A 20597-nucleotide genomic window follows, 5' to 3' on the forward strand; every position below is an offset into this window, starting at 1 on the left:
TGATCAGATTGGCCATGCAGCACCTGTATGTAGTCCAGAAGTTCTGTTAAATCTTTTGGTTTGTCAAGCAAATGCTTACTCATCTCTAGAAATGTTCATTTAGAAGCCAAAACTCTAATCTTTTTCCTAAACCCAGTCAGGTACTCGTATCCTAAACCTAAACCAAAGCAAATGGCAACTGAAAATGAGTCTTAAAGGAGAAGTTAGACAGAATCTCTCCTATATGGGAAAACTGGCCATATATATTGGGATGATACATGATAAAGCCATTTAAATGTCCCCAAAAAATGAATCCAAGTGACTTTGATGATTTGATGACCTCTGACTTGCATGTAGCCTATTCCAACCAGCAATTCAAAGTTTCACTTATTCCATAAAATAGTTCACAATATTGTTCACAAACTTAATCTGTCAGATTGACGGTTGGATCAAACATAAAAACAAGCAGAAGACTGCCAGCTGAGTACAAATATTTAGTTTGTTTTCAAATTCTCTGCAGACTATGAGGAATCCCAGAAGATGTGTCATCAGTTTTAGTGACTGGTCCTGAAATGTGGGAGCTAGCTCAACAATTAAAGGACTCAGTAATTGTATCTGGTTAAAATTTCCATTTCTGCAGCCTTTTGTTTTAGCCGTAGTATTTGCCTTGTGCAAATTAGCTTAGCCATACAAAGATGATGAACATTAACAGCATTGATGTTCAAAACACCTGGAACACCGCAGTAGTGCTGTTGTGGCAAAGGTGAGCAGTTTGTCCTACTTTAAATAGTTTTTACATATACCGTGCTTAATTGGACACAAAGGCAAGTTCCTTTCCTAGTTTGAATAATGAATTCCTGGTTCCCAGTTCAGTTTTTTTGCCAGTGATTTCTTAACATGACGCAATGATGGTCTCCTTCAACAGACCGTAATGTCAAAAACACCACACAGAACATGCAAACCCTGTGCAAGAACATTTATTTTACAATAATGACTCGATGGAATACAACTCAAGTTTTCTTATAAAGAAATCAAAGCAGAGCTGGATTCCCTGTGGATTCATTGTACACACATACAGGACACAGTCTGGGCTGAAATGTCATCTCTTCTCACAGAATCTGATCCCGCATGATCTAATGCCCCCTCTGTTTGAAATTAAATCAGTTGTGTTTTTATAGTTGCACACATCTTCTAGCTAAGGTTCATACATACACATTCACATATGCGCCGCACTCACATCTATAAACCTCACAAGTTGTACGACGATCATAATGTTACAAGTCAGCATGTGATTCAGGTTTGGTTTCCTCAGATTTGGTTTTTAGTAGTAAGGCAAGGTGGGATGGAACACAGTCCTTTTGGTCACTGAGGATGAGAAAAAGAAGCAGGGGGTCATCCTCAGCAGAGGTACGTGAGGTCGCTCTTTCTGCAGCCAATCTGACAGCACATGGTGGTCAGGATGTTATTAATGTCCCGTTTGGTCCATTCAGAGCCTGAGCTGCTGAGGCTCTCCGAGCTCTTCTCTGCTGCAGGCAAACCTACATCAACAAAACAGAAATTGATGCTGAGTGAGAAAACTGGACAGAACACACACATTTCCATTGGAAATATCTGGTAATGGAACTGTACTTTTGCAATCTGCATTTGACTTTGAAATATGAAATATGAAATATATCAAAGTATGTTAACCATTAATGTGAGTCTTTTTTTACATCTCTTTCCAAGAGAGCAATTAATGATTGACTTTTCATATGAGTCCCATGTAATTTATGTTCATTTTCTCATTAAAAAAGGAAACCCTAAATGACTGTGCTAATTAAGTCAGCGCTATTTGTCCTCTACAGTGTCAGTTTCCTCTTTCTAATCAGCACGACTGATATGCTAACTGGATTTGTCTGACAGACAGTAAGAGAGAGACTGCCCAGGGAACGGCCTCCTCCAGCATTTTAATGATATGTGGCCTCTCGTCTTCACAAGATATTAACTGAACAAGTCACTCCATGGAGACATTCGTCTGCCTGCACACCCACACACACTGCAGACAATCAGTTAGTAAGTAACACGCAGCGGAGACAGCGCACATTGACAAAAAACACAGCAGTGGAAAGCCACAAGTCATCAGTTTGGTCTTGTTTCATGATCCATTTTAGTTATACAAACACTGAGAAAAGTGTTTATGAGGAGTCAACTCACTGTTGAGAACCATACTGTCAAAAGAAAGACACTTTGGAAAAAGATAATACAAATAACACCTACAGAATATACTACCTTGGAGTTTCCAAAACTAAATATGTAGAAAAACACCTCAGGCTGAATTTTAGGGACTTTTTTCCTGACAGTGTTTCACTGAAAAGAGTGAACAATTGATATCAGAATCAACAGCTTTTACAAATTTTGTAGCCAACATCTTTTTTTTTTTTTTAAATGTGACAGCAGTAATAAACAGGTTGACTTCAACGTGTTAAAAAGAAATAAAGTTGTGCAATGTGCTCAATGAAATAGACATTTCTTATGAGAAAATAGTACAAATAATAAGTGTGATAACTTTGGAGTAAGTGTCATGGATGGTAATCAAAAGTGAAAAGAAACAGAAAAATCTCTCTTCCTTGTGCTCGTGTGTGTGACACACAAAAATGAATACAATGGTAGATTTCAATTTGAAAGTTCTCACCATCCATGTCTGGTTCACCAAAGAATCTCCTCCAACGGGAGCCGCCGCAGGTGTAGACGACTGCTCTCAGAAACTCTCGACCACACAGCTTCACCACCTTCACCTCTGCTCTCGCTTGGTGAACAGACACCATTACACACAAGAGTAGAGGCAAAACTACCAAGGCACGCATACTGGATACTGGGCTGTCTGTTGTCTCTATTGGGCTGTTTGTTGCTCTTTCGAAACCACTGCTGGAGCTCTGTGTAATTTTTCTGTCTGTTATCTTCTCTCCGAGTCCTTTTCAAGGCTGAAACACAGTCGTTTATCCACTGCTTGCATCGCCCTGTATTATATACCATCCACCTTTTAGTTCCTCACTGCTGATCATCTCTCCACCCCCCTCTATCTGGTCCCCGGCCCATCCCAGTGACAAACACACACACACGCATACTTTTTATGCTTCCGGTTATCTCCACCATCACCATTTTCAGCCATCTAAAACAGAGTTACGACCATAAGCCTTTTACAACCCCCAGCTGACAATCATATTAGATGAGGTGCGGCCTCCTCAGCCTCCCTCGCATTATGTGATTTCAGCCCATGATTGCACTGACCTTCATTGCACTTGTATGGCTAATTAAAGGATGCAAAGTGATTCCCCTTGCAGTCAACTAGACGTTTTGTGTGTTTACAACACTCTGATGGCCTGGTTGTCTTTCACTTTACAGCAGTTTGGGCTATATGAGAGGAAAAAAGTCAATGTTTACAGTCCATCATGCAGTCATTATGATACTGCTGATGGAGCGAGGAGATACTCAGTGTGACATCTTATTTTGAGCATTAGTAGTAGAGGTCCCACTTAGGATGTCTGTGAAATGATATGTTGACTGGACATGATGTAAGGTTGTCCCTATGTTAACAGAAAACAAGTTTAATTGTTATTAAACATAAGTGAAAATTCTTCATCCTTAATCTCATATAGCTGCAACAAGTTTCCACATGTATGGAGGTGATGAAGAGTGAGTGCTTATGAAAAAGAGCTGCAGCTGCTTTTGTACCAGTAAACTTAGTTTTCTCAGACTGCACTGATTACTAACACAACAAACCTAGACAGATGGACAATATTACTCCACCTTACAGATTATCATGTCGAGTGACATGATGACATGGTCACGATTAAAGAAAAATGCCCATAGTGAATTCTTACAATTGAACATTTATCAGTCTTGTATGTCCTGTTTTCTATTTCTATTTTTTCCCTTTTGTATTCAGTGCATAATTGCATCCCAGTGGGGAGGGTAGGGGTGGTTTACCGAGCCTATACATGTCCTGCAAATTGTTTTATTTTATTTATCCCAATTCCTTTTTCTTAGTCCAATCAAACAAAAGGGTCATAGACATGTTGAATACCAGCAAACTGAGTTGGGAAGTTATTACCTTCTATTAAATTACAAAGCACCAAAAGGTATTCCATTAAGGTATTCAAGTCAAAATGCAAAAAAGTCCTAACTGCACAGAACTGAGACACAGAAATGTGAGGATTCAAATGTATCTGACATACAGGTGAGGATGATGACAAACAACCATGTGGTCAAAGGTTGGTGAATGGGATTTCAACTTGATATCAAGATATCAAGGCTGTTTTTCTGCTACAACTTACAATGATATTAAAGCTCAGTGGATTGAGCCAAGTTAACAATCTCACGGTTTTGGAACTGTACATGCATTAAGCCCAGTTAATGAATGACAGAATTAATTAAAGAGGCAACACCATTGTGTGGAGGTTATAGTTAGAGCATCTACTCAGAGAAGTGAAGTTAGAGAAATTACTTTAAGCAGTAGTTGCTTACTGAATTGAATTGATTTTATGCAGAGCCACAGTGACAGGAATTTGAAGATCACTGCCAATGCCTGCTTAATTTTTACAACTGGTAGTTCTAGAAAACTTTCCCCAAAGACAGCTGGGATTAACAGATGCACTGTTGCCCATTTATCATAGACAAACCAACTCTCTCGTTCTGCTGCCAGAGTCCTCAAATTGTCCTTACATGCATTGTGTGCGTTGTGAATGTAAGTTTGCCAAAATATTTTTTTTTATCTGCAGTGTGTTTGTGTTCACATCGCCGGGCAGTTTGTTTGGTTAAAAAATGTGGAGAAGCACTCATTGAGGAGAGGTGGACACAGCATGAAGTAGAGGCACATTGTCAAGCACAGCAGACACAAACACGTAGCAGAAGAAAGAAGAGGAGAAAAGGGAGTGATAAAGTGAATCTGGTTACTCAAGCTGTCACATTACTATAAATGCAACAAAAAAGGTTCTCAATAAGTGATATCTGCTGTACGAAACTCCTTTTTTTTTACACTTTATCTCAGAAAACTCAGGTTAAGCCTTAGTGACGGTAAAAAAAACTATTGAACTGTACACTCAGTGTAAAGCCAAATAAACAATGTGAAGTTTGGAGATAGAATCTGTCTTAATGGGACTGTTCATATCTCACTGAGACATTCAGTCGCCCTTTTCTCTGGGAACTCTCAAAAGAGAGCCACAGGATATAAATGGATGAAACAGACGCAAACCTAATTGGCTCAGGAAGATATCAGCAAGTGCATCTTTGGTCTCTCTGTCAGATTGTAAGATGGAGTCCAGAGCATTCACCTGGCAGGGAAGAGGCAGAGAGATACACTGAGCTCTACCACGTGAGCCGACCAACAGGTGCCTGTGTGGGAGGAATAATGGTTTAAAATTGCAGGCATAAAAAACTATAATGCTAGCAAAAGTGCATTACCACAGACTGAAAAACGGTAAAAGGTCAACAAAAGAAAAGATTATATGTGATGGGTTCAATCCCATATAATCAGGTATAAGCAGGTCAATAAAAACTCAGACATCAGACTGAGACATTTTAAACAACACTGCGCTGTCTGTCATAGAATGTACCATGTTTATTTGCACATTTCAGTAATTAGTCTGAACTTCTGATGTATACTGAAGGACATCTAGTGTCTTGTGATATTTTCACATACATATTGAAGGACAAACATTTGCACTTTCTGTGTTTTTGTTTACTGCCATCATACATAAACAATGGCCTGTATTACATATACAACCAAGGCTTTATCATAGTATGACCACAACTTGAGTGCTCACCTTTTGCTATTTCTGCAGCGATACTTCAAATCAGTTTTCTCTCCTTTTACTGAAGAAACAAAAGTCTGAACATGTGCTCACTGACAAAACAGCAATCAGTGTTATGTAAATTAGATTGTAGAACTTTTTATGTAACAGGTGCATAAAACATTGCATGACTCAATGAGGAAGTAAAGTAATGTCAATACTCTCTGTGGCTCATTAAATGTGTTTTCAGAACATTAAACCTTCATCACTCCCTCTGCACGGCATTTGCCATTCCCTTTCACAGTAAACGTTTCCTGTTTTCAGCTTGTGAAGCTAAGATCTTGAGTTGACAGAGTATGACCATAAAGAAGTCTGTTTTGTAACATTAAATGAAGTATACCAGTCCCAAGATGAGCAAAAGAGCAGATGATTCTCGTGTGACTATCATAACTAGAAATATATATGAGGTTATATCAAATAACCTGAATATCAAATAACCTGAATGCAATTAATTGTCCTTTTTGTTACTAATGAACATATTCATTTATGTAATAAACAATTAGTTTTTTTTTTAGTACATCTTATAAATATCTTCAATAATAAAATGATAATTATGTGTATTAAAATACTAGTAGGGCCCTTATAAAGGTTGATCAAGTCTTATCCTGCCAGGATGCACAGCCAGAGAAAGCAGAACCAAATTTCAGTGTCTCACTGAAAAATAAGCATATTACCTGTATACCATTCACCACAAGTGAGACTAACCAGTTGTATTCATTATTAAGCTGCCACAATGCTGCTTAAATGTCAGGAAAAGCTCTCTCTCTGGAGTACGTTTACTACAGAGGTTCAGATCAAAATCAGTAAAGGGTGTGACCATAGGGCGAGGTCCCTTATATGAAAAAAATAAAGTCAGACATTAAAGTATCAAACGAGTTTACATTAAATTGGATAAATTATATAGAGTAAGAGATAATAGTGTTTGCAATAACAAGTAGCCTTCTGTTCCCGGCTTTATTTTTCAAATCTTCCTTCCTTTGCCTGTCTGTTACTGCGCCTTTATCCCTCCAGGCCTCTAGGGGGCGATGTGAAACTGTGAGGTGCCGGTAGACGGTATGTCCTGGAGGACAAAAGTAGTGATGGTTGCGTCTATGGTGTAAACAGTTGGTTAGCGTAGTTAAAATAGCACATTTTGTTCATTGACTAAAAAACTTGTCGCAGCAACTAAACAGTAGGTATTTTATTGTGAGTCTTTTTTTTTTTACTTATCCATACGTCCCGTTAATGTGTTTTAAATGATGAAGCTAACCATACCTTGCTTCCATGTTAGCAAACATGTAACCCTGAATTACAGTACGTACTCTGGACTTTCGGTGACATCTATGATATAAAACTATTCATTTTATACATTTTTGACTTCTTTAAATGAATGTATAAATCACGTGTTATGATTTACCAAGATGTCTTGACCTATTTTTTAATTTCCTACAATTACTTGTAGATAATACTGTATGCCTTAATTGGACGATACGCTTTCAAGCTTTGTAGACTGCACAACAGTGATTTTGTTTTTGACAAATTATTCAGTCAGTTATTTAGATTATAAAAGGATCAGTGAGAAAGAAAATTACTCCTCAGACTTTAACCAAACCCCATTTTTTTTCTCGAATGCTTGTTTAGTTTGACTAACTATAAAAACAACTAAAAATAATTTGTTCACTGTTATGCATTGTATTAAAAGTAGCAACATTTATATTTTGGGCTACAGGAAGCTAAAAGGAACTTAAAGGGTCATTTATTGGACTTTTGTTGCATTCAGCAACTTTTCGTTCCACAAGTTTTAGCCTACACTTTTCATTATCCCTATACTACACCGCCAGCCAACACCCGCAAATACTTTTAAAGAGCCATATAGTGCTGACTAGTTCTACTCATTTTAAAATGCCTGTCTCCAACATCACCAAGTGCACCTATCACTCACATCCCTGAATGACTATCTGTAACCAAAACCAGCATCTACATAACCAAAACAGTTGTATCATAATACAGTTCAGTAAACTTCATTGTAAAATAATACGAAAAAAGTATTTGAAAGATCAGAACTACAACCTTCCAGGGCTTTTGAGAACCAGTGTTTGTATTGATCTACAATCAGAACTGTTGCAGATGAATTAAGTTAACAGTTTAAACTCAGATTTATTTGCGTCATCTTTTCTCCAAAGTTGCAGCACATCTGGATGTGTCATGGAGCCTGCAGTGCATCATATCTGGAAGAGATTCTTTCACCGTCTCCACAGAACCCTTATTCTTCCAAAGAGGAACCATTCAAGACATTCTGAGCATGTAGCTGTCTCTGCTTCCACTCAATCCAGATGTATCAAGCCCACGCTTCTGGTGTCTCGTCTCTACCAGCCTTCAAACCTACGTGATGTGGGACAGGACAGCCGGCTGGCGGGGGAGATGACTTGCAAGAGCCAGAGACTCATGCAGCAGGCAGGACTCATCCATCCAGCCAACCCAGGGTGTTACTACTACCTCCCTGCTACAGTTCGCTCCATGGAGAAGTTGGTAAGTTTTTGTAATTGATAAATGTGGAAAATAAGATGTTCCAGCTGTTATGTATGGGTGTAGATTGTGTTACAGCCAGTGGTAAGGAGAACATTTCACTTGGAGAGTGAAGAATGGATTAAATTAAATGGCAGCAGCTTAGGAAGCAAATATTAAACCATCGTATCTCACCGTCCTCCAGCCTAGATATCACTGCAAATCTATGGATAGACCTTTAAAACACAGGACTAACAGTTCAGCTTCAGAATCTCGGAGGTCCAGAAGCCTTTGCAGGTGCAGGGGTGAAAATCAAATGGAGAACTAGCTGTGACAGCCATCAGAAGGGGTTTTATCAAGCACTGACCATTATACCTTTTTTAAGTCAAGATTATCTTTTACTTGGTTTCCGATTCACAATAACAGAGATTTTGATCAGGATTCCCAACATTTTAATACTAGATTTTTTTTTCTTGTTGTGTAAATGCATTTTTTCCTTGTTTTCTATCTAGTTAGTTCACCTGTGATGTTTGCCTTCCAACCTTTGGGGGCATTACAGCTTCTACTTTCAAACCACTGCATAAAAAAAACCAAGTTTAATTAATTTAGATGAAAAGGGAAGTTAAAATGTTTTATTCTTTTTTGTGATTGTGAAAATAAAACTGCAGTGTTTAATCATAAGGTGAGAGTGATTGACCAGGAGATGCAGGGGATCGGTGGACAGAAGCTGGACATGCCCAGTTTGTGCTCAGCTGATCTCTGGAAAACCAGTGAGCGTTGGGATTTGATGGGAAAGGAGTTGTTCCGTCTGAAAGACCGCCACGATGCAGACTACTGCCTGGGTCCCACACACGAGGAGGCGGTGACGACCCTCGTAGCTCATCAGGCAACTCTCTCCTACAGACAGCTACCTTTGCTTCTTTACCAGGTAAGCTTTCAGCCTGTTATTATCACCAGTGCATTTGCTGTTATCAGCTGCAGTTTTACATGTGCTTTCTCTTTAAAAACAAACAAACAAAAAAAACAGATCACCCGCAAGTTCAGAGATGAGCCAAAGCCGAAGTTTGGTCTTCTACGAGGGAGGGAGTTTTACATGAAGGACATGTATTCATTCGATGTGAGTGAAGAAGATGCTTATCGGACATACAAATCTGTGTGCCAAGCGTACACCCGGCTCTTCGCCCGATTGGGCCTGCGCTGTGTCCAGGTGAATGCAGACACAGGAAACATTGGTGGTACACTCTCCCACGAGTTCCAGCTGCCAGCAGAAATTGGCGAGGACCGGCTTCTTGTCTGTGGGGATTGCTCCTTTTCTGCTAATGTGGAGACTTTGTCATCAGACAGAACCAACTGCCCACAGTGCAAAACTGGCACACTGGTGGAGTCAAAGGGTATAGAGGTGGGTCACACTTTTTACTTGGGTAAAAAGTACTCCCATATATTCAAAGCCTCCTTCAGCGACCCCCAGAACAAGCCTGCTATTGCTGAGATGGGCTGCTATGGTCTTGGGGTGACTCGCATTCTGGCTGCAGCCATCGAGGTGATGTCCACAGAAGAAGGGATCCGCTGGCCGGGTCTTATTGCCCCTTATCAGGTTTGTGTTTTACCTCCTAAAAAGGGCAGTAAGGTGGAGGATGCAGCTGTCTTAGCTGAGGAACTTGTTCACACTTTAGGCGAAGCTCTTCTTCAATTGAGAGGTGAAGTTGTTCTTGATGACCGCACACACATGACCATTGGAAAGAGGCTGAAGGATGCCAATAGACTTGGCTACCCATATGTTATTGTTGCAGGACAGGCAGCTCTTGAAGAAGTGCCAAAGTTTGAGGTGATCTGTCAGCAGACGGGTGAGACGACATTTCTCAGTAAAGAGGGACTATTAGATCTGCTGGGAAAAGTAGAAACTGTATGATTAACAACTTGGAATGTGAAAGAAGATGCTCAAATTTATTTGTGCTATTTCTTTTTTTTTTTTTTTTTGGTTATTTGTTTTGCCATGATCTAAGCCATTTGTTGCTCTTTTTTGTTATTAAAACTTGGTCTTAAAACACTCTTTATAAATAACCTTGGATGTCTGAAATATTTGGTCATGATAATACAATAAAGAGAGTAGCCACAGCCTCATTGTTTTGCGGTCTTTCATTTACTAATATTTGATTTGCATGGGTGAACTGAAATGACTGTTTATATCTGCAACCCACGCTCACGTGGTTCCCAATCGTATGCATTTGAGAAATATATATTTATATATTGATGATAATCTGCAGTTGATACAATAAAAGTTCCTTAATGAATTATTATTTTACTAAATAATTTGAGTGAATGCAGTTAATGAAGGTAACTTATCAAAAGAGCAAGTGGAGATCCTGTTTCCAAAAACATAATTGATTCAAAACCTTAAAAAAAAACAATAGAATGCTGTTTGAACATTGATGTATCAGCAAAATATAAAGGAACACAGTCATTTTCAAACATTATGTAATTATTAGGTTTTAAAGCCGGTTGGCAAGCAGGTACGAAGCAAGTATGTGGTTTATTCTTTCAGCGGAACCAATGTGTAGGTACCGAGTTTCCGCACGGATCATCACTCACGCAGTACCGCTCATACACATGTATGACAACAAGCCACCACGCTTCTGCAATAAGGAAAAATCGGTTAAATGAACGATTTTCACCGTTAATAGAAGGTTTAGAAATTATAAAACAGCGTTTTAACTTTAAAATTAGAAGCCAAAATGGCGTCAGCACAGGTGCAGGATGACAGCGACGACGGTATGGACGACTTCATGGACAAATTCAAGACCCAGAGATATAAAAATGCCTTCACTGAGAACAGCTGGGAGGAGGTAAAGCTGACATTCAGAATCCACCAGCATTCCATATAAATTTGTTTAAATCCCGGCGAGTCGTCTTTTTGTTAGCTAGCAAGTTAACTCTGAGGTACATTTTCGGTCCATCCTTTATTTCTTTCATTGTTTTTGTTTCCTCCAGGAGTTCAATAAAGTACCCATGTTCATGAAAACAGCCCCAGAAGAAATTAACCCACAAGAATACCCAGAACTAGCCTGTATCCAGTCTATTCTCCACGATGAAGACCGACCTCCAGAGGGTAAGTGGACCTCCGTTTAAACCGAGTGGATGTTGTTGTGCCCCCACTGACGGCGCGTTTGTAAATGTGACAACTTGGTTCTTCCTCAGAGCAGGCAAAGAGCCTAAAAGATGAGGGGAATGCTTTTTTCAAAGAGAAGAATTACAAAAAGGCCGTAGTATCCTACACGGCAGCTTTGAAGAAGAAATGTGGCAACCCGGAGCTCAACGCTGTTCTCCTCACAAACCGAGCGGCGTCACAGTTCCACCTGGGTACAAAAATCTCCGCTGTTGAGGTTTAAATGCTGTGAGATACATCTGACAGATTTCTTCATTTCATAACAGAGTATGCACATTTTTCTTAATATGTCACATCTGTTTTTTTTTTTAATTACACAGGCAATATGCGGTCTGCTCTTAATGATGCTGCTGCTGCAAAGAAGGTCAAACCAGATCACCTCAAAGCATCAATCAGAGGTGAGTAATACACATCTTCTTAACATGCACTACCCACACACTCACAGCATGTGTAGGTTTGTGTGTAATTTAGACGAAGGAAACAAAGAATGCATACACTTTTACCAGATGGCTGCATTAGCTTTATATGGAAAATACTGATCTTAAGGAAAGATGTTTAGGGGGATAATTGTTTGGGGTTGTCTGTGCTTCTGTCCAACAAAAACACATCAAGTGACTGTTTTTCAGTAAGAAACCCTCATGTAACATGTTAAAAATATATGTTTGTGTCACACTCCTACAGCTGTAGTTAGGAAATTAGATTTCAGCAAATACATAACGGAAATGTTCACTTTTTTGATGCCTCCGCAGGTGCGCAGTGCTGCATAGAGCTTCGTAACTTTTCAGAGGCCCTCCAGTGGTGTGACGAGGCGCTGAAGACACATCCGACTGACAACAAGCTGCGGGAGCTGAGAGCAGCAGCAGATAAACACAAAGTGAGTTGGGGTTTCGGTTCCTTTTATATTAATTTGTTTCCTTTTTGAGTTGTTTTGTTTTTAAGAGGTGTTTTTTTTGGTGTCTTAGAGAGCCGCAGAGAGAGATGCCAGGAAGGCTAAGGCCAAAGAAAAAAAGTTGTATGGTGAGAAAGAGGTTCTTTTGGCTGCCATAAAGGTAGGAGAGAAATCAACATCCACACAGTAATGCTTAAAATATGTCTGTCAATTTGATCTGTGGTCTCATCTCAGTTTATGTGAACATGAAGTCTGAGCCACACTGATTTTTATGACTGTCGCATACATTTTTGTGCCGCTTATGCAGGAACGAGGGATTAAGCTCCTTCAGCCTGTGAGGCCTCGTCCACAGGGTTGGACCGAAGAAGAGCGCTCAGCAGCAGCGATTGCGCAGCTGAGCCTGGACTGCCTCAGCTCTCAGGAGGTCACTGGGGCTCAGGTATTCCTGGACGAGCAGGGCTCTCTGCACTGGCCGGTTCTCTTCCTCTACCCTGAACATCAGCAGAGCGACTTCATCTCAGCCTTCTGTGAGAACAACTGGTAAAATACTCTTTTTTTTCTTTTGAACTTCTGATGGAGGTATTTGCATACTTTATGTACCAGAGCTGCAGCTGTTATTTTCACAGCCCATTAATTGCAAAATAGTTTTTTTTTTAGATATGAATATTAGAGAACACACTTCTTAACACAATATTTGGAGCTACAGTTAGCGTGAGTCGGCTGTGACAGTTTGCTGCTTCTCTGTCAGTAACTGATTGTAACTGACTCTGACATTACTTTACTTTTTACGCTTGGTTTTACTGCTCCACAGAGAAAAATTCCAAAGTTTTGTTTAAAAAATTTCTAGTTTGTCTAATGTAGTTTCTCACTGTGGCCACACGGGGTCACTGTTCACCAAATGTGACATAGCTGTTGGTTTAAGTTATTTGACGAGTCAGTAGATTGAGTGCAGCATTGACAATTGAGGAGATTTGAAAATCGTTCTTGTTTATCTCCGTTTTTGTCTCTTGTTCAGTTTCATAGACCATTTGGCTGTCATGTTTGGAGAAGAACTTCCACCATGGGACACCGACAGAAAATACCAGCCACAAAATCTCCAGGTTTGTGTTTTTGCAAAGCAAAGGTCAGGAATGATACAGACACCCGAATAAGTTCATTGGTTGATATTCTGATGTTCTTCTGCAAAGTAGTACATTTAATGCATTAAGTAGAATAATATATGAGCTTACTCATTCATTCATTTTCTTTACTTGCTTTATCCTGTTTACAAGCTTAGTTTTTCTTGAGTTATTATGTGGGAAAAGACCTTGTTTGAAATAACAGGCAAATGTGTGTACAGTCTTTTGTGTCTCTAAACAGAACTGTGTGCAAACTGTAAATTGTGTCAGCAACACCACAACATTGCCAGTTTGAAAAAAATGTCCTTGAGTGTGAAGTTGTGTTGCAGTAATGTTATAATTGATACTTTCGTTCGTAGCTGTACTTTGAAGATGAGAAAAAGGAGACGCTCTACCAAGTTGACCCGGAGATGCCACTGTTGAAAATACTGCAGCGTAAAAGGTTTGTTTATTGTTTATTTTGGTGGAGCTTAATTTCGTGAATTGTAATCTAATTGTGTCTTTGTTTTCACAATTTCATCTTCACTTCTTGATCCATTCATTTTTTTTCTGTTCTTTTAACAGGTTTTTTGTCAAGGCAGGCAGCCCCAGCTTCATTGTGTTGGTGCGTGACTCGATGTTCTTAAAGCAGTTTTTAACAGGAAAGAAGGTACATGGATTATAAACACACTGGGCTTCAGTTGTTGGACTTTATATACACAAAACCATCATCTCAAATCTAAAGGACTGTCTCAAGTGCTTGTTTTTAAGACAATAAAAGACTAAATATGATAAATAAGATTTTTAAAGGCAGTTATTTGAACTTTCTGTAGTGTGTTTTCTCTTTTTTTTTTTTTTGCTGACAGTAGATCAACTTTTGTAGCTTGTTAGGCATACGTTTGCAGGAAGATCTTGATTGTCAATCTGTTTTGATGAACTCATTACAGGGATGTCCTTGTTGTACTCAATCGGGCCTTTAGTTTCTTGACTTTGCTGCATGACCCAATGACATCACTTAGCCTCACTTACACTAAGATAATAAATAAACAAAATAAAAGAAAACTTTTTTTTCCTTTTTATAACCACGGACATGTTGTGCAATTGACCTTGAATCATAATGTATTGAATGAAGATAAATTATGTCAAAGAACGTACTTTAAAAAAAACACGTTTTTGTCATTTTTTTAAATAATGTAGCATTGTTTCGTAAATGAAATGCAGTGACTTAAAGTTGGAGAATTAGGCTTCAAATCCTGAGGGGAAAAAAAGTGGAAAATATTGAAAATACACCGTATAATCAGCAGAAGTTGAGGTAACCGAGCAAACTGAGATTTGAAGTATATCATTAAGAAAGAAATGAAAGACCTTTCTGTACCTGCTCTCCCAGGACACCTCTGTGGCATCTCTGCAGCTTGAATGAATGATTGAGAATGCGTGGCTTAGACTAAGCGGGGCATCTTGCCTTAAAATAATGTGCAGACAATTGGTTATTGATCTTGCGTGACTGTTAAAGTGCACTAGGTGCTTGGCAATGTAATGGTGGGCTATTGGCCGAGAGGAAAGGAGCTGTTGTCACAGGTTAGAAACATACCCAGGTGACGAAGATGGTGATGATGAGAAAACAGAAAGATGAGTGACATCTGTTTTAAATAATATCTAATAAGGCCTGTAGATATTTAACATTTGACGCCTTTAAACTTGGCTTCTTACCTGACTTCATGCTATTGTATTTTACTACAGTAAATAATGCTCTCAACTGGAATGAATTCTATCAGTAAGCTCATTGCGAAATTTGAATTTTATAATAATTTGGGGTGTATTTCAGTTTATTAAAAAAGTCTGACAGTGTAACATCAAGTATACAGAGTACAGAGTGCAGGAGATTTGGCAGAGTGTACGGGAAGATATGCAGCAAAGGGCCCGAGGCTGAGACTCAAACCTGAGCCGGATCCGCTGTGGAACTGCAGCCTCTGGACAGGTGACGCCTGCACAACCAGTTGAACTATACGGCGCCACAGGCATGTTACTGTTTCGCGTAAATCGTAGCTCATTTTGAATTTGATGGCAGTAGTACTTCTCAAAGTTTGGATGGAGGCAACAAATGATGCCCGTGATCTTCAGGCTCGAAGGCAGCACTGCATTTAAAACAGGCCTGATTCTGTCCTGCAGATCGCTGCATGGGCTCAGGAACACTTCCAGAAATCACCTATTAACCATCCACAAATGCAACTTAAAGCTCTATCGTGCAAAGACGAAGCCATATGTGAACATGATCCAGAAACACTGAGGCAACGAGGAAAAATGATGCCCAATAGCTGAGAATTAAGTTTCTACATGTGATCAGCTTTTATTATGAGATTAATGTACAACAAAGAAGCCTAAATTACGAACGTTAAAGAGTTCTACACGGGTCACCAGAGTATATTTGGAGCTCAAGATTCATAAATCAGCATTCTAATCATATACATCTTCAGGATTATTAAGGAAAAAAAAAATAGACAACAAAACATAAGTTAAAATTTTTTTTTTTTACAATACAGCTATTGATCAACTGTAAGTAATGAATGATATACAGTTGCCAAAGGGGCACAATTAAAGAAGATCACTACTTTGTCTTTCACTGATGTTTACATGAATGTGTCAGAGCAAACAGCAAATTTAACTTCCACACGTGTCAGTTTGAAGTCATAAAGACTTGCTGAGAGTTTGTAGGCATCATCATCACAGGAGCAGACTGCATGCTGACAACAGTAGGAGGCGGCATGTTGACAATAGTAGGAGGCGGCATGTTGACAATAGCAGGACACGCCATGTTGATGACAACAGGGGTTTTCTTGCGATGTTTTATCTCACGATGCATTTGACACCAGGAGCACCACACGCAGAAACATGAAGATGCGATGTCTTTAGGGAGGGAACCCTGTAAACCAGCACATTGAAACATAGTCACACTTTTCAATCTCACTCCTAATCTATTGGAGGTCAGTGTTGTCAGTGCATCATACCTTGATACCATATCTGTTCCGCATGGCAGCCCTTATAGACAAGGCTGCAGGAGGAGCAAACAGAGGCACCCCACAAGCAGAAAATGCAGCAGGACTGCATATATCACATAAGGGCAGACAGTTGCTCTCTCCAAACTTTCCTGAAACAGTGCAGGCAAGGCAAGGACAGCACCAGAAACCATAGCAACCTGAAAAACACATGGAGATACAGCTACAGGCTGATAAAGTGATCTTAGGTGATTTTAAGCTTTATTGTGTGAAAAATACTACATTACACTCTTACAAGTACTTGCATCCTCGAAGCAGTCACAGAGACCACTGTCCCAGTCTGTCAGAGGTTTTCCTTCCATCAGAGCTGAAACGTGAGCAACAGACAGTGAGCAGTTTCCATGTGAGGTCAGAGAACAGCAGGAAAAGGAAACTGTCACAGTGGAACACGATTTAAGAAACGAAACCCAAGCATAATCGAGATTAGTGGACGCCATTATGGGTCATGTTTAAAGGTGTGAATAAACATCCTTGCTGGTCGTTTTGATTGGAGGACTTGTCTATTGTTGCATATGTCACATCTCTACAGATCATCTGGTTAGATTTTAAACTACCTTCCGGCAAAAACTTGTTTCAAGCATTCCAGTGTCTGTACCAGTGACTGCCCAGTTTTAGTGATAGTTTTCCACAGTGTTGCCGTGGTAATTACTGCCCTTCTCTTCATGGTACAATGATAATGCAAATGAAAGACCACAAGTAACCCCAGCTGTGTGTTTTCACTCAGGTTAAAGGAAATTCCCTCTGTAAGCTACAGTGTGTTACATCCATCTATGGGAATCATGGTTTTGATTTTATTACTGTATCAATTATCATCGAAATTAAAGGAATTGCAAAGCAGAGCTGAAAGTTGAGGTAATTTCTTGCTCCATATTAGCAGATATTATTGGTTATAAGTACATATATGAACCAGTTTTTCTACGGAAAACAGAATCCTTTAAAACATTTTAAAATTTTGAAGCATCCATTGTGTGTTTCTCCATATATCCAGAATCTCACATCTATAACATTTCTATCTTCATGCAGGTAAACACAGAGCTATGATTGAAAACTTAATCCCACAACCGATTTAGCTTTTGAATTACAATTTACCCCAGGATCAGCCAAACGTTTTTTTTTTCCTGGTGAGCATGTAAGTACTAAAAAGAAAAGCAAACTAATTATTTTGTTCCATACCAGCTTCCTCTCTTTAACTTTATCAATAATACGACCCACCTATTCAACAGAAGTTCAGTTAACTGAGCAGACTGAAATGACTCGTTGGTAATTTGAAAGGTCTTACTATATCTTATCAAGCCGGGTCCTCTCTTGGCACGTCTACAGCTGTGAAGGAACAGGACGCTATGGTTTGTATTAGGAGTGGCATCTTGTCAAAACTGAACGATGACACCGAAACCAAGCTGCAAAACCTGTATCAATAGTAACAGAGAGATTAATTCCTTATTGCTGTATGATCATTATCTGGAAGTGACTTCCCAACAAAGACAAGAACATACTGACTGACTGACTTACTGACTAACTTACTTACTTACTGACTTGACTTGACTTGACTTGACTTGACCTGACCTGACCTTGCCTGCATGCCTTGCTTCCCGTTATTACTCATGTAATTACTCAGTACATTTTGTACTGGATGTTCGTTGATATTACTCCGTCACCGCTAAGAAAATAGTTCGAGCATGAACGAGCTGCCAAATAAAACACGACAGAAGCAACTTTTCGCAACGACATTTGATATGGATTACCAGTGCACACCAGTAACCACTCCGGTGAGTCGATGATTTTGAAAACGGACGTTTATGGTGCTTTTACGGACCTTTTAGGACATGCACCGTACTTGCCATTCTGACGCAGGTTGAGAAGAATCAAAATTAGGCAAATACCGGAGACAGCAGTAAACATCAAAAAAGCGGTGAGGGGGGTTCTAAAACATTGCAGACGACTCAGAAAAGAGGCTTAATGTTGAAAATACCGCAGTTCTCTTTTAACAACTTTTGTTCGACAATGAGTCCATAAAGGCATATGTGGAAGCACCTCGTGGTGAACTGGTGGAATCTGAATCAGGCAATTTCATGTAACTTGTGATAATCTGGTAATCTGATTTAAAACGGTTGTGTGAGAAATATAAAAATACAAAAATGATGCCCAATAGCTGAGAATTAAGTTTCTACATGTGATCAGCTTTTATTATGAGATTAATGTACAACGAAGAAGCCTAAATGACGAACGTTAAAGAGTTCTACACGGATCACCAGAGTATATTTGGATCTCAAGATTCATAAATCAGCATTCTAATCATATACATCTTCAGGATTATTAAGGAAAAAAAATATACGACAAAACATAGTTACATTTTTTTTACAATACAGCTATTGATCAACTGTAAGTAATGAATGATATACAGTTGCCAAAAGGGCACAATTAAAGAAGATCACTACTTTGTCTTTCACTGATGTTTACATGAATGTGTCAGAGCAAACAGCAAATTTAACTTCCACACGTGTCAGTTTGAAGTTATAAAGACTTGCTGAGAGTTTGTTGGCATCATCATCACAGGAGCAGACTGCATGCTGACAACAGTAGGAGGCGGCATGTTGACAACAGTAGGAGGCGGCATGCTGACAACAGTAGGAGGCGGCATGTTGATGACAGCTGGGGTTTTCTTGCGATGTTTTATCTCACGATGCATTTGACACCAGGAGCACCACACGCAGAAACATGAAGCTGCGATGTCCTTAGGGAGGGAACCCTGTAAACCATCACATTGAAACATAGTCACACTTTTCAATCTCACTCCTAATCTATTGGAGGTCAGTGTTGTCAGTGCATCATACCTTGATACCATATCTGTTCCGCATGACAGCCCTTATAGACAAGGCTGCAGGAGGAGCAAACAGAGGCACCCCACAAGCAGAAAATACAGCATGACTGCATATATCACATAAGGGCAGACAGTTGTTCTCTCCAAACTTTCCTAAAACAGTGCAGGCAAAGAAAGGACAGCACCAGAAACCATAGCAACCTGAAAAACACATGGAGATACAGCTACAGCATAATATATTCTCACATAAGGCTTTTAGTCTGAGAAATCTAAGTTTGATTTACGTGCTCACATCCTCAAAGCAGTCAAATAGAGCAGTGTTTCCCAACCCTGGTCCTCAAGGCACACCACCCTACATGTTTTTCATGTTTCCGTGCTCCAGCACACCTGATTCAAATGAATGGGTCAGGTCTTTAAGCACTGCAGAAGGCTGAGGACGACCCATTCAAGTCAAGTCAAGTCAAGTCTTTTATTGTCAGATACACAGAACAACAGAGTCGGACTGGGCACTGAAATTCTTAGGACAGGACACCGTACAGCAACTACCATAACAAGACATAACATGCCGTAACACGTCATGACATAAGTACTCTCACAAAGACAGGAACAATAAATAGGCAATGTGGATACTACAATTTTACGCTAATTACAAGAGCTATACTGAACATATAATACACATAATAACCTATGCTAATCTAAGACCTAAACTAACCTAGAACATAAGGTAAAAAATAAAATATTGTGCAATATTGCAAGTTGCAGTGCAAACAGCAGTGGAGGTAGGCATGTGTAAAGTATAAAGTGTCGAGTGTGTAAGTGATGAGAGTGCATTATAGTCCATTTAGAAGCCTGATGGCCTTAGGATAGAAACTGTTCTCCATTCTGCGGGTGGAGACCGGATGCTTCTGTACCGCCTACCAGAAGGCAGCATGGTGAACAGTCTGAAGGATGGGTGATGGCAGTCTTTTAGGATTCTGACAGCTCTACGAAGACATCTTGTGTGGTAGATGTCCTGAAGGGTTGGGAGTTTCCTACCATTGATGCACTCAGCAGATCGGACCACACTGCGTAGGGCCTTATGGTCCATGGCTGTGCAGCTCCCGAACCACACTGAGATGCTACCAGTCAGGATGCTTTCTATAGTGCACCTATAAAAGTTGGTGAGGAGGACTGGGTTCATGCCAAACTTCTTGAGTCTCCTCAGGAAGAAGAGGCGTTTTCGGGCAGCTTTGACCACCTTGTCCGTGTGGGCAGACCAGGTGAGATCATGGCTGATATTAACCCCA

At 39.7% G+C, this 20597-nt stretch overlaps 4 protein-coding genes across 5 annotated transcripts; 2 read left to right on the forward strand and 2 right to left on the reverse strand.

The window, feature by feature from the left end:
* Positions 1-1377: 1377 nt before the first annotated feature.
* insl5a (insulin-like 5a) lies at positions 1378-2822 on the reverse strand. Its single transcript, XM_075485782.1, has 2 exons — positions 2651-2822; positions 1378-1517 (listed from the first exon to the last, which is right to left on the reverse strand). Exons 1-2 carry the CDS (start codon positions 2820-2822, stop codon positions 1378-1380), a joined length of 312 nt encoding a protein of 103 aa, XP_075341897.1.
* Positions 2823-6860: 4038 nt separating this feature from the next.
* On the forward strand, positions 6861-10408 carry pars2 (prolyl-tRNA synthetase 2, mitochondrial). 2 transcript variants are annotated; one of them, XM_075484436.1, is made up of 4 exons: positions 6861-6992; positions 7970-8315; positions 8974-9219; positions 9319-10408. In XM_075484436.1, the coding sequence occupies exons 2-4, from the start codon at positions 7992-7994 to the stop codon at positions 10198-10200; spliced, it is 1452 nt and encodes a 483-aa protein (XP_075340551.1). In that variant the 5' UTR covers positions 6861-6992; positions 7970-7991; the 3' UTR covers positions 10201-10408. The 2 variants fall into 2 exon arrangements, with proteins under 2 accessions (XP_075340551.1, XP_075340550.1); XM_075484435.1 differs by having other exon boundaries at positions 6861-6978.
* A 472-nt stretch (positions 10409-10880) lies between these two features.
* Positions 10881-14505, forward strand: ttc4 (tetratricopeptide repeat domain 4). Its single transcript, XM_075484437.1, has 10 exons — positions 10881-11134; positions 11280-11397; positions 11487-11648; positions 11775-11852; positions 12204-12328; positions 12417-12503; positions 12651-12883; positions 13359-13443; positions 13821-13903; positions 14026-14505. Exons 1-10 carry the CDS (start codon positions 11024-11026, stop codon positions 14123-14125), a joined length of 1182 nt encoding a protein of 393 aa, XP_075340552.1. The 5' UTR covers positions 10881-11023; the 3' UTR covers positions 14126-14505.
* A 1457-nt stretch (positions 14506-15962) lies between these two features.
* LOC142399882 (cornifelin-like) lies at positions 15963-17960 on the reverse strand. The gene is made up of 4 exons (XM_075484438.1): positions 17773-17960; positions 16729-16800; positions 16446-16633; positions 15963-16360 (listed from the first exon to the last, which is right to left on the reverse strand). Exons 2-4 carry the CDS (start codon positions 16793-16795, stop codon positions 16115-16117), a joined length of 501 nt encoding a protein of 166 aa, XP_075340553.1. The 5' UTR covers positions 16796-16800; positions 17773-17960; the 3' UTR covers positions 15963-16114.
* Between the last annotated feature and the right edge of the window lie 2637 nt (positions 17961-20597).

Source organism: Odontesthes bonariensis, chromosome 15 (assembly GCF_027942865.1).
Source record: "Odontesthes bonariensis isolate fOdoBon6 chromosome 15, fOdoBon6.hap1, whole genome shotgun sequence".
NCBI lineage: Eukaryota > Metazoa > Chordata > Actinopteri > Atheriniformes > Atherinopsidae > Odontesthes > Odontesthes bonariensis.